The sequence below is a fragment of the Ahaetulla prasina genome, chromosome 2 (genome assembly GCF_028640845.1).
Source record: "Ahaetulla prasina isolate Xishuangbanna chromosome 2, ASM2864084v1, whole genome shotgun sequence".
NCBI lineage: Eukaryota > Metazoa > Chordata > Lepidosauria > Squamata > Colubridae > Ahaetulla > Ahaetulla prasina.
Genome location: NC_080540.1, coordinates 69490270 through 69502885, shown reverse-complemented (window position 1 = coordinate 69502885; position 12616 = coordinate 69490270). Strand labels below are relative to the sequence as shown.

General features: G+C 35.8%; 1 protein-coding gene across 1 annotated transcript in view; it reads right to left on the bottom strand.

Moving 5' to 3' along the window:
- The window catches only part of VGLL4 (vestigial like family member 4), a 105571-nt gene that overhangs the window by 91227 nt on the left and 1728 nt on the right, over positions 1-12616 (bottom strand). The window contains exon 2 of the mRNA XM_058171745.1: positions 9710-9786. Within this exon, the coding sequence (XP_058027728.1) occupies positions 9710-9773 (64 nt within the window). The 5' untranslated portion in view covers positions 9774-9786. The remainder of the gene's footprint in view (positions 1-9709; positions 9787-12616) is intronic.

Below are 12616 nucleotides of genomic sequence, written 5' to 3'. Positions count from 1 at the left end.
GTCCCTTCCAACTCTGTTATTATTATTATTACTAACATCTAATATGAAAACTATCTAATATCTAGAGGAAATGTGAAGAACATCACACTCTAAGAACCTTTTACACCAACTACCGGTACTCTAAACGCTATGTTTTTTCTATATGTAGAGAAGAATAGCTAACAGAAAATTTTGGGAGTAATTTCAACTGCTACAGTCAAAACCCGAAAAGTGTGAATGAGGAAAATGTATTCATTGTGCCTCTGTAAATATTTGTAGTCCTGTCCTGTCAGATTACTAAACTTCACATTACTGTGAAATAGCTAGTCTGTCTTTGAAGTAACAACATGTTTGCAAGATTACAGCAAAACAGGTTTGGTAAAGGAGTTCTTCCCTCATTCTTCTTATCCTTTCTGACTCTCAACAGCTTAGATCAGACTTTTTTGAACTCATTCAAAACTAAAGGAACATGGCATGCAAACTACAAGGAAATTCCATTGTCCTTGCAACCTGAGCAGGATGCAGGCTTATCTGAAAGCAAATAGAGACTTATGAAGGCTCATCCGACATTGGCTTTATTGGTGCTGTCAGAAAACTGATTATATAAACAAAAGGTATGTGCTCAAAGTAGCATTGTTCAGAGGAAGGCAGCTGCTCGCTAATCAAGAGAGATTGTAAAATACAAGCACTTTAATACAACATTGTAATAACAGGAGATGGCAATACAATAGTGTTTGTTCCAAGGTATTCTATTCAGTGAAGTGTACTGAGCCACAATTTATGTTTTTTAATAGGGCTAGAAGGAACCTTTCTTCCTGACTGATAAGAACTTGATAAAGAATCTTTTTAAACAGCTGTGAAGTTGAAATTGAAATACATTAAAACAATAAAACTGTTTTTTAAAAAAAAAACATTTGCACTTATGCTCAAATTAAATAAGAATGTATAGGTGTCAGAAGTATTTTTTCCTGCATGCAGGAAAATGCATTATATTCAAATTAATTCCATACAGAAAATTTTCATTGTTAAAATTTCTCCTATCTTATTAATCTACGCTTTGCTTTATAATGCTTCAGTTACATATCTGAACTGAAAAAGTTACTCTCAAAGCAGAAGCCGACTATAACTTTTGCATAATAGACTGCAAGCCCAGATTTATTTATATGTTCTAAACTATTTAAGATCCAGCCTTTATGGGAACCTTAGATCCTTTTTTTCCTTCCTTCCTCATGCAATTTGTTACTGACAAGCTTGTTTGTTCTGTAGCTGAATCTGGAATATATTTCAGTGATATTCATTTTAAAATATGCTGTTGGACAACCTGAAAGTTTTTAATTATCTCGTGGTGACACCCCATAAAGGGAAGGTTTAATTTGTCTGCTGTCAGTTGCTTTATTTGGGTTTATAGTTCAGTTTTGGGGCTACATCATGCAGGCTAGCTGTTCATAAAACGGATCCCTGTAACAAATATGGTTAGGATCAAGATGAAATCTGTGAACTTCAACTTTTGATTTATATGAGCAACTGTGAATATTTGCTGAACTTAATCCCTTGTTAAAAAAATAACCAGCATGAAAGGTAAACATTCAACTACATCATTCTTCCTCCTTTTTCTATTGCTGACTTATGTCAGTTTATGATGGGTACATCTGCTCTTAATCTTGAACACTTCTTTTCATTCCACTCTGCTTCAAATACATGGGGTCAGCATGCAGCAAAGTGGCTTCTTCCATCATGGTGTTCTGGCCTACAACATTATTTCATTTGGCAAAAGACATTGGCGATTAAAAGATCAAACCAGTCTCAATCATGGAAATTTACCGAGAATCCAGAGATTGAAATAATTTATCTGAGCCTATCTTTTACATTATCATCAATCTTATTACCATTCCTCTTTATCCATTTCTTTAAAAAAAAACTTGAAAAACGACAAACACAGATCTCTGGTGTCTTTTCACTGGTATCTGGTGGCACTAGCTTAACACCCAGAGACTGCAATCAATCTGAAGAGGTTGGAACAAAAGGTCCTTCAACAGGTAGATGCTTATTTATTTTATTAATCAAATATATATTTTAACCCAAAGGAATTTTGGCAGCAATAAAATAAAAAAAAAACATAGAACAAATAAAAGCCAAACACAATGCATGTCAGTAAGCCCCCAAAGCCTCCAGAACAGCTCTATCTTTTAGCTTCTTGCAGAAAATAGAAAACATCAAAATTGGTGGCAAATCTCAAACAGGAGACTGTTTCATTGGCCCTTCACCAAAGGCCATACTTCCAGATTTCATCCATTCATTCCCAGCTCTTGGAAATGGGACAACCAGATGCTTCTTCCAGCAGGATTGAAATGGCAAGACCAATGTCAAGAGATGAGGCCCCAAAGGGGCACCAAGCCATATAAGAGTTTATAGGTTAAGGAATTACATTTATGGGGGAAAATATAGGGCACATAGTCAAGAAGAGGGATTTATGGCTTGAAAGATCTACTCTGAAGGAGGACTTGGAAAAATGCTGAATGTATGACAGCAGGGTATGCCAAAAGAAATTCTGTATCAAAGAGTTTTGAAGACTATTAGCATTAACGCTTCAGTGAAAAGAATACCAAGGATATTAGAGTTAAAGCTTCAAAAATGAAGCCAGAAACAGATATACACTCTGTGGCTTTGCATGGGGGGTACAGAGGACCACACAACCATGGGGCCAAGTGAGGCTTGGTGCCCTTCAGGCCTCATTTCTTGATATTGGTCTTGCCATTTCAATCCTGGTGGATACCACCACCACCACCACCCCGGTTAATACTGGGCGCTTGTATTAACTAATGCTAAATGCCCATCTTGGAAACTTTTAATTTTTTTAAATTTTATAAGATTATCATTTTTTAATAGCAATAGCATTTAGACTTATATAACACTTCATAGTGCTTTTACAGACCTCTCTAAGCGGTTTACAATCTGGGTCCTCATTTTACCCACCTCAGAAGGATGGAAGGCTGAGTCAACCTTGAGCCAGTGAGATTTGAACTGCCAAACTGCATCTAGGAGTCAGCTGAAGTAGCCTGCAGTGCTGCACTCTAACCACTGCACCACCTCGGCTCATAGAATCTTAAATTGATGTTAATATTTAAATGTTTATTTTATGTGTTTATACATTGTTTACATTGTGCACTGCCCAGAGCCCCTCTCTGATGAATATGGGTGGTTTAGAAATAAGAAATATAAATAAATACACAAATTAAAGAGTTGTCATTACTACTAAGTTTGATGTAGGTTTAATCAAAGTGTTCCTACTGAGTTCCTATAGAATCTTGCTGGCTATTAAACAAGATAGCATCATTTTAAGAGAGCGCATCAGGCCGATCACATTCTCTCAGCCCAACTCACCTCACAGTGTTATTGTTGTTGGGGTAAAAATGGGAGGAGGCTCTAATGTGGTGACGAGAACTTGATGCAGTATTCCAAATGTGCAGTATACACACCCACCAATTCTTTATGCGGCGTGGCTGTGAATAGCCAAGATAATTATCACAATGCATTGGATAACAAAGCTCTGATTTGTTAATTTGTACTTTCTGACAATGTAGCAAGGAAGATGATTTTCAAGAAATGTGCTCTGAATCTAAGACAAATATGCAGAAAGTTAATTTCCTTGGTCAATTGATTCCTTCTCAACCCAACAGAGAAGTGAAACAAAAAGATAACTTTGGAGCTAACTTACAAAGCTGTTGTAATAAACAAGACTGAACACAGGTTATAACCAAATGCAGCCACTATCTTGAAATCTCAGTAGTATTATGAAGTGATTAGTTGCCCTTAATTTACTTAAGAATCTGATAGTCATTTTTTTCTCTCTGTCATGTTATTCTATAAATGACCTCTACCTTCATATTAAGTGAAATTGGAAAGTGACAATCCAAAGCATATGTATAGGTATTTAGCCATTAGTGAAAGATAACCTGATTTAACCCATTTTTAAAGAAAAAAGAAAGAATTCTATCATCGCTAAAAGTTTTTGCCGTGTTTTAAAGAAATGTTAACTGAGATACATCTTGGTTAATGACTTTGTAATGACAGTTTATATTGTTCTTTCTTTGTTCTCCTATTACAAGAATGATCCTTTCATGATTACATCAGATGTGGCAGTGCCTTAACTAAATCTAATTTAAATCATGATAAGGAAAACACTCCCTGTTATCAAACCATGCTTACCAACCAAATTTACTTAATGATCAAATCATAAGAATGAGGGAAAAGAGCAAATAAAAGGACTGGATAGCCATATTTGTTAATGTCAATAGGGTGACTTTAACAAGTGCTTTTTGAGATATATAAATAACATGCTGATGGTTAAATTAAATGAATGCACATTATATATCAGCAGCTATTTCTTTCTTTTTTTCAACAGAACAAGCTATTTCAAAAGATATGAAGACAATTTCTGTTGAAGTTCAATGTTTGTTTTCTTTCACTTGTCTATCAACAATAAACTAGAGCAATTATGATCCAATTGATACACTGTCTCTGTGAGCTGGCATAATTATTTTTATACATTTTTTAAAGAATCATGAAACTATGAAATCATAAAATCTAAAGAGAATGCTACAGTAGAGTTAATACTTTATATTAAATCAAGTAATCCTACGTGTGGATGTATATAGAGCAGCAGTTTTACTAGTCAAACAACGAAGTTTATTCATAATTCCACCATAACTGGTTTTACAACTTTCATATTGTGCAATAAAAAAACTTATCATTACAAGCTATTCTAATGAAGTTGACTCAACATCATTCTCAACAATTAAAAATGAGCAGAGCATAAAAATACAGAATCGAGACATCCAAATAATATTCTTTATTCCAAAATCATTTTTAGATATACTTTGCTACTTCTAAACTCCGTGTTTTCAATTTCAAAGAAGTATCTGGGTATTACTGCACTAATAAAATTTTTAACGGGTAAATAGTTTTGTATATTGTGGGCTCTAAAAATATAAACAAGTCAGGTAGTCCTTGACTTACAACCATTTGTTCAGTGATTGTTTGAAGTTACAACAGTTCTGGAAAAAATGATTTATGACCATTTTCATACTTATGACCATTGTAGCGTCCCTGTGGTCTTGTGATCAAAATTTGCATGCTTGGCAACTGGCAGGAATTTACGATGGTTGTAGTTTCCCAGGATCATGTGATCCCCTTCTGAGACTTTTTGGCAAGCAGAGTCAATGAGGAGATCAGATTCACTTAACAACTGTATTACTAACTTAACAACTGCAGTGATTTACTTAACCAATGCGGTAAGGTAGGTCGCGATGTGGAACAAAACTCACTTAACTGTCTTGCTTAGTAATGAAATGTTGGGCATCAGTTGTGGTTGTAAGTCAAGGACTATCTCTACATATTTTCAACACACAAAGCTCCAAAGTCATGAGACTTCATGTGACATCTTAGGAGGCTTGACTTATTTCCCAAGAGTATGCTTTCTAAAACTAATCGACAGTCACTATCTAGGGACAATCTCAGTCTGTCAGTGTAAAGAAATTGCAGATTGGGAGTGGGCAAGCCTAGTACAGGTGGAGAATGCATCTAATCCCTGGTAAAGCAGTTCAATTCTAAGGTATTACTTCCGGGCTAATTTGGTAATCATTAAGATTCAAATATTCTGACAGTACTGAAGAAATCAGCTTTACGAAGTAAAAAAAGTTTGTTGAACCCAGTTCCGATTAAAGGTTTTATGAGAAACTGATATAAAAGGCACAGCCCTTCCCCCAGTGGTGGGATTCAAGTAATTTAACAACCGGTTCTCTACCCTTATGATTTCTTCCAACAACCAGTTTGCCAAACTGCTCACAAAATTAACAACCGGTTCTCCCGAAGTGGTGCGAACTGGCTGAATCCCATCACTGCCTTCCCCCATTAGTACAATGCTTGCCTGCACCCAGTTTGCAAATTCTTTACATTGACACTGATAAACTAAGGTTTGCAACTCTGGCATTATAATTCTGAGCTGTCAGTGAAATGCTAGGGCCCTTTCTTCTGTTTGGTAATATTATTGTGACCGTTTTTTTTATCCCAGTTACTTGTTTTATTATAAAAATATTTCATTAGATTGCAGCGTTAGTTGCTCTACCATGAATTTCATCTTTTTAACTGGAAAATTAAATGTTCCCTAGAACTTTCACCAAAATACTTGACATACCTGAATTCTTTCTCAGCTTGTTCCACAAACTAGAAGCAGTTGGAATATTGAAAGTATGGCTTTATTTGGCTGTGAGAAACACAGTCACATTGTCATGTGGTTAAATAGACTGGAAAATGGACCAACTGTCTATTTTAAAGCCTTGTTTTTTATTGTTGCTGCTTTTTAAGCTTGATGCTCATTACCATAATCACTGGGTATGATTCCTCATAAAGGAATCAACATGGCTTACCATTTTCAATTCTGTTTTGAAAGAACTTGGCAAGTGGTTCAACTGACAATAAAGATACTGTTTTCCCCCCACGCCCAAGGGGGTTCTGTTCTAACTATACTAAATTAATAAGCTAGTATTTCCACACAATGTTTTATAAAGAAGAATGCCTGCTTTTCAGACATTTTTGTTTTATTTTACTGGAACTGTTAACAATAAAATATATTTACTGGCATGGTGTAAAATGCTATAAGTGCAATTTCTTAGTTACTCCATGTGAAATAAAAAAAGAATTTTATCCTTTATGCCTAAATAACTTCAGTCATAATGTTCGCAATTCAAACTTGAAGAATGTTCCTAGAAGTTGATGTGCTTTAGTGCAGTACAGATTTACATTAATTTTTAACTGTTTAATAGTGTTGTATAAAACACAAAGAAGTGAATTCACAAGTAATACCCTACTTGAATTAGTTTTTCAAACGATGGTGTTTTGAAAATGAGTAAACACAGATGTAAATATGTAATTTTACTTCTTACTGTCCCTACTGTTGTTAAGATATATATTTGGTCGCCGCGATGTAAAAAAGATGCTGAGACTCTAGAAAGAGTGCAGAGAAGAGCAACAAAGATGATTAGGGGACTGGAGGCTAAAACATATGAAGAACGGTTGCAGGAACTGGATATGTCTAGTTTAATAAAAAGAAGGACTAGGGGAGACATGATAGCAGTGTTCCAATATCTCAGGGGTTGCCACAAAGAAGAGGGAGTCAAACTATTCTCCAAAGCACCTGAGGGCAGAACAAGAAGCAATGGGTGGAAACTAATCAAGGAGAAGCAACTTAGAACTAAGGAGAAATTTCCTGACAGTTAGAATGATTAATCAATGGAACAATTTGCCTGCAGAAGTTGTGAATGCTCCAACACTGGAAAATTTTAAGAAAATGTTGGATAACCATTTGTCTGAGATGGTGTAGGGTTTCCTGCCTGGGCAGGGGGTTGGACTAGAAGGCCTCCAAGGTCCCTTCCAGCTCTGTTGTTATTATTATTATTATATCTTTCCTCCTTTCTTGCTTTTGTTTCTCAACAATAAAAAAGGAAAAGTTTCTCATGCCAGTGCTCCAACACTATGGGGGTATGGTTCATCTCCGGTTCATAGCCGAAGAGCCAGTATTGTTTGAAGCCACTTCTATAGTCATGTGGACGGCATGACTATACACTGAAGGCCAGTGGTGGAATTCATTTTTTTTACTACCGGTTCTGTGGGTGTGGCTTAGTGGGCATGGTGTAGCTTGGTGGGCATGGCAGGGGAAGGATACTGCAAAATCTGCATTTCCACCCCACTCCAGGGTAAGAATACTACAAAATCTCCATTCCCTCCCCACTCCTGGGGGAAGGATATTGCAAAATCTCAATTTCCACCCCACTCTGGGGCCAGCCAGAGGTAGTTTGCAAGTTCTCCAAACTACTGGTACTCAAAATTTCCGCTACTGGTTCTCCAAACTACTAAAAATTTATGCTACCGGTTCTCTAGAACCTGTCAGAATTTGCCGAATTTCACTCCTGCTGAAGGCTCATGGAATACTGTTTACTTTCCCATCAAAGTGGTACCTATCTTCCGGTCATCAGACCCAGCATCTTAACTGTATAGCAGGGGTGTCAAACTCAAGGCCCGTGGGTTGAATCTGGCCCATGGGGTGCTTAGATCTGGCCCTCGGGGCTGCCCTGGAAACAGCAAAGGATCAGCTCACGGTGACTCTGCCAGCAAAAATGAAGCTCGGGAGGGCTGTACGCAGCTCCCTGGGCCCCATTTTTTATCGTGATGGCCTCCTGCAGTGCTCTGTCAGCGAAAACAAAGCTTAGAGGGGCCATGGGCGGCTCCTCCAAGCTCCGTTTTCATTGGCCGAAGCTAACAAAACAAACTAAAAACAAAAGAAAATAATGTTTCTCCTTTTGCATTTGAGCATGCAAGAAGGGACAGGAAAGGAGAAAGGGAAAGAGGAAAGACGACGAAAAATAAGGAAAGATGGGAAGAGAGCAAGGAAGGAAAAATAAGGAAAGAGGGGAAGGAAGAAGCAAGGAGAATGAAGAAGGAAGGAAGGAAGGAAGGAAGGAAGGAAGGAAGGAAGGAAGGAAGGAAGGAAGGAAGGAAGGAAGGAAGGAAGGAAGGATATAATGAGAGGGAGCGTCTGATGGAAGTCCTGCCTTAGCACTTGGCCACCATACATGAGTGATGTCGAGTTGGCCATGCCAACCCTGACCAGGTCCACCCTGGCTCTCCGAGATCAAAGACAACCCTGATGCAGCCCTCAATGAAAGTTTGACACCCCTGATGTACAGTATATTCTATAAATATTCTATATTATTTATAATATATATGCATATATTTCCTTAAATTATATATAATAAATAATTAAATACAATACATGAAAACATATACATTTAATATATATATATTAAATATATTTAATAAATTATTATATATAAATTATATATACATATACTCCCCGTATATCCTCAACAATACCAATTCACTATTACTCTTTTTTAATTACATTAGTATGACTTCTTAGAAAACAAAGCAGTTACTCTGTAGACTAATTTATATGCTGTCTTTCCCAGCAGGCCTCTAATCAATTATTCATAATCTACTAGCCAGATGTTACTGTCTTATACACTAATATCCTTTTCCTATTCCTTTTTGCAATAGTTCTGCATGACTTCCATATGTATAAAAAAATTAAGTAAGGTTTTTTTCACTAAAGCAGGCAAAAAAACACCTTGTACTCTTCTTCTATTAGGTTTTCTAGACACAATGGCTATTGTTGGACCCTAAAGAACAAAGGTTTCAGGATAGGAATTAAACTGATCTAATTTAAATGGGGAGTCATACAGTCCTTCCTTATTTCCAGAATTCAAATATCTTTATATAGAGAGAACATGCTTTAGGTATATATTGAATATTATCAGATTAAGAGTTTGCCATTAATTTAAAGAAATGATATGAAACTACATACACTTACACTCTATGGAGAAAACATCCTACATTATCTGGGGGGGGGAATCAAAATAAACAGTCAAACACCAACCAAGATTTTAATTTCCATTTCACTCGGAAATTTTGCTTCATTCAACTTAGCTTTTAAAACCATATTGATTGACTGACTCATTTAGGTACAATCTATTAACAATGCATTCCAAGGTACAAACATTTAAAAATGCATTATTTTTTTTAAAAAAAACTATATACATTCATAATATAGCTCAACACAGTTTCTAGAGGGTTTCGTGTATCTTGGCTCACAATACAAGTACAGCTCCTAACTTACGTTTTTCATCATCCGCGTGCACAAGTGATGCTGCTCTTGACAACACATCCAATGGAGTCTCCATTCCTGACTGGATCCTGAATAAGAAATAAATATTGTATTATTTTCTCAGACAATAGAAGAAGACAAATCTCTATTTCATTAAGTCATCAGTGATCAATAGGAGCAGATGCTTTTTCAGACAGGCCTCCAGATACAGGAGATGTTGAGATCAATATTTATTGCCTTGTCTGCAAGCCACCCAGAGTTATGAAGCACCAGATGGGTGGCTACATAAGGCTAAGACACAATCATCTCTATATGTTCACTAGGAATCAAAAATGACTTCATAGCACATACTCAATCATGTGAGATTTTTACATAAATAAACAAATATTTTCTCTCAAGAAAAACTACAGGTGGGAGTGGAGCAATCAGAAATGAATCTCCAATGTATCATTTTGTGAACAAAATCAATCCAAACAATAAAAGAAAAAATAATAATAATTCCAAGAATAAAGCTTGCAAATACCCTCTTCCCTAGTAAAGCTTGTAAAATAAACCTACAGGTTTCAGTTATCCAATTTAAAACACTGTTTTGCTATATCGTGTTAGTTTCGTTCTCAGAAGAACTATTTTTGATTACTGAATTATAGCAGTAATTGCATCTAAATTGCAACAATTTTGTCTCCTCCCTAAAATTGCCAGAAAGAAGGTTCTGCTCAGACTGTCATCTCCTATTTAATAAATGATTTAATTACACTAAACAACCACAAACCAAAACAATCACAAATTTGTTGCTTGGGTAACAACTGAATTCTAGAAGTACTAGATGCCCTTTAAATCAAATATTCATTATTACAAACAATATTCAAGTTTAACCATTAGTTAACTATCCATGACAATGTTCTCAAAAAAGTCTCAGATCCCTATAAATTTGATGCTGATTCCTAATAATTTTAAGTATTTTCCCAGGACTACCCAAATTTCAAAAATCATCCTCTATAAATCAGAGCTGAAGAAGCTTCTTGCACGAGAAGCAAAACGTCTTCAAAGAAAAATGAGAAAGTCGAGTTGCCTCTTGAAAAAACACCTTTGGGACTCTTCTCTAAAAGTTTTCACCAAAGTCAAAATTATAACTAAGATTAAATAAATTGAACATAACCTAGCAATGTTTTACTTAGGCAAATTTATATATACAATGTATTGAGATGTTACTTCACATTAATAATTTTATTAGTTCTATTGTTTTCCAGCTCAATTCTTACAATATGGTCAACAGAAGATGGATTGACTGATTTACTCAAAGTCACAACTTTAATTTGGATCATGTTCACTTGAACTTTAACGACAGGCTCCAAAAATACCATTAACCTACTGTAGCCTAGACCTAATTTCATCTCTATCCTAGATTTGCAGATGTATCGGTCCAGGTCAAGGTGGAAATCAAGGATGTCCATGTAACTGAGATCATGTTCCACATGCTCATTATATGCTGTTTAAGATGACAGTATTGCAAGTTAAAACTGTCTTCTCCAGCAGCCATCCTTAACCATGCAGTTTATGAATTTCAAGCATTAAGCTAAGAAGGGCTGGAAGACAGCCTTCAAAAAGACACTTCTGCTTCCTCCAGACACATCAGCTTAAAAATTTCAGACAAAAAGTGTAACAGTATGTTCTGTTTTCAAAGGCATGCACCAATACCTCTTATTCATTTTTCAAACTGAATTTTATGTAAAATACACTGCATCAATTTTTTTCCTATACCAGATGTAAGGTATATTGGCTGCAGGATCTTATTATAACTGACCATATCCAAATTCTCATCCTAACACTATCCAGTAACCCTTCCTCATTCTCTAGCAGATCTACTGCAAGGCTGTGTTGAAATCTTGAAATATTTGGAAACTGGGGTTCAGATTCTGCCACCCTGAGACCTTTACAGAAAAACCAGAATATAAACAAAAAGAATAAACACTACTAAAGGCATTTAAAACTTACACCTATATGTCACATTCCAAACATTTCCATAGTTTAAACAAAGGGGAAAGAAGAGAAAATTAAAGTTGTTGAATAAATCTAAGTGTAGAAAGCATCACTACATTATCTAACTTAAAGGAGAAATTATGCAAATATTAATCATTTTGTTTGCCATGAGTTTATGGGATGCAATCTGGTATGGAACTCTAGAATGGGAGGCAGGAGCAACTGTCGTGTGTCCCACTGCAGTCCTAAGTACAGTTTGCCCCATACTTAAAAAATAACTACAAATGAAATTTATATAGGCAAGAAATATGTTGTTAATTTCAACTATCAATATGAATCCAGGAGAGAAAGAATAAATCACCAACCTTACCAGGGTCCTTATCCAGGTTAGGGGTTTGCTCTGAGAGTTCAGGAAACCAAAGGGCAAACTATTAATTTACCTACACTTTGATTATACCGAATTATAAATTGGATATAGGCTAACATACAGTATTAGTAAAGGTAGGTTGCAAAAAATTCTGCTTTAAATCAACAAAATGGACCATATAACTTTTCAGCTTTAGCCAAAACTGACCAAAAGTTTACAAAACTATAATTTCAGACAAAAAAAGATTGCTTTAGAAAATAAATATGGAGATGGATAAATAAAAAGTGATAAATTCAACTTTCCTATCCCCTTAAGGGATAGTATTTCATTATTTATCCAATCACCCCATGGAGAGTGTACCAAAATCACTGTGCATAGGAAAATAGAAATAAACAAACAGCAAAAGAAATGTCTCTTCCTCTTGGCATTTAACTGCAATAAAAATATTAGTATGTCTTCATTGTAGTTCGCCCTCATTGCCTCTGAACTTATTTTTCGAACACCGATGCCACCTCTCAAGCTGAACACATGCAAAATTTAAATCATTATATCCCAGCTGTTGCAAAAAAGGGGGA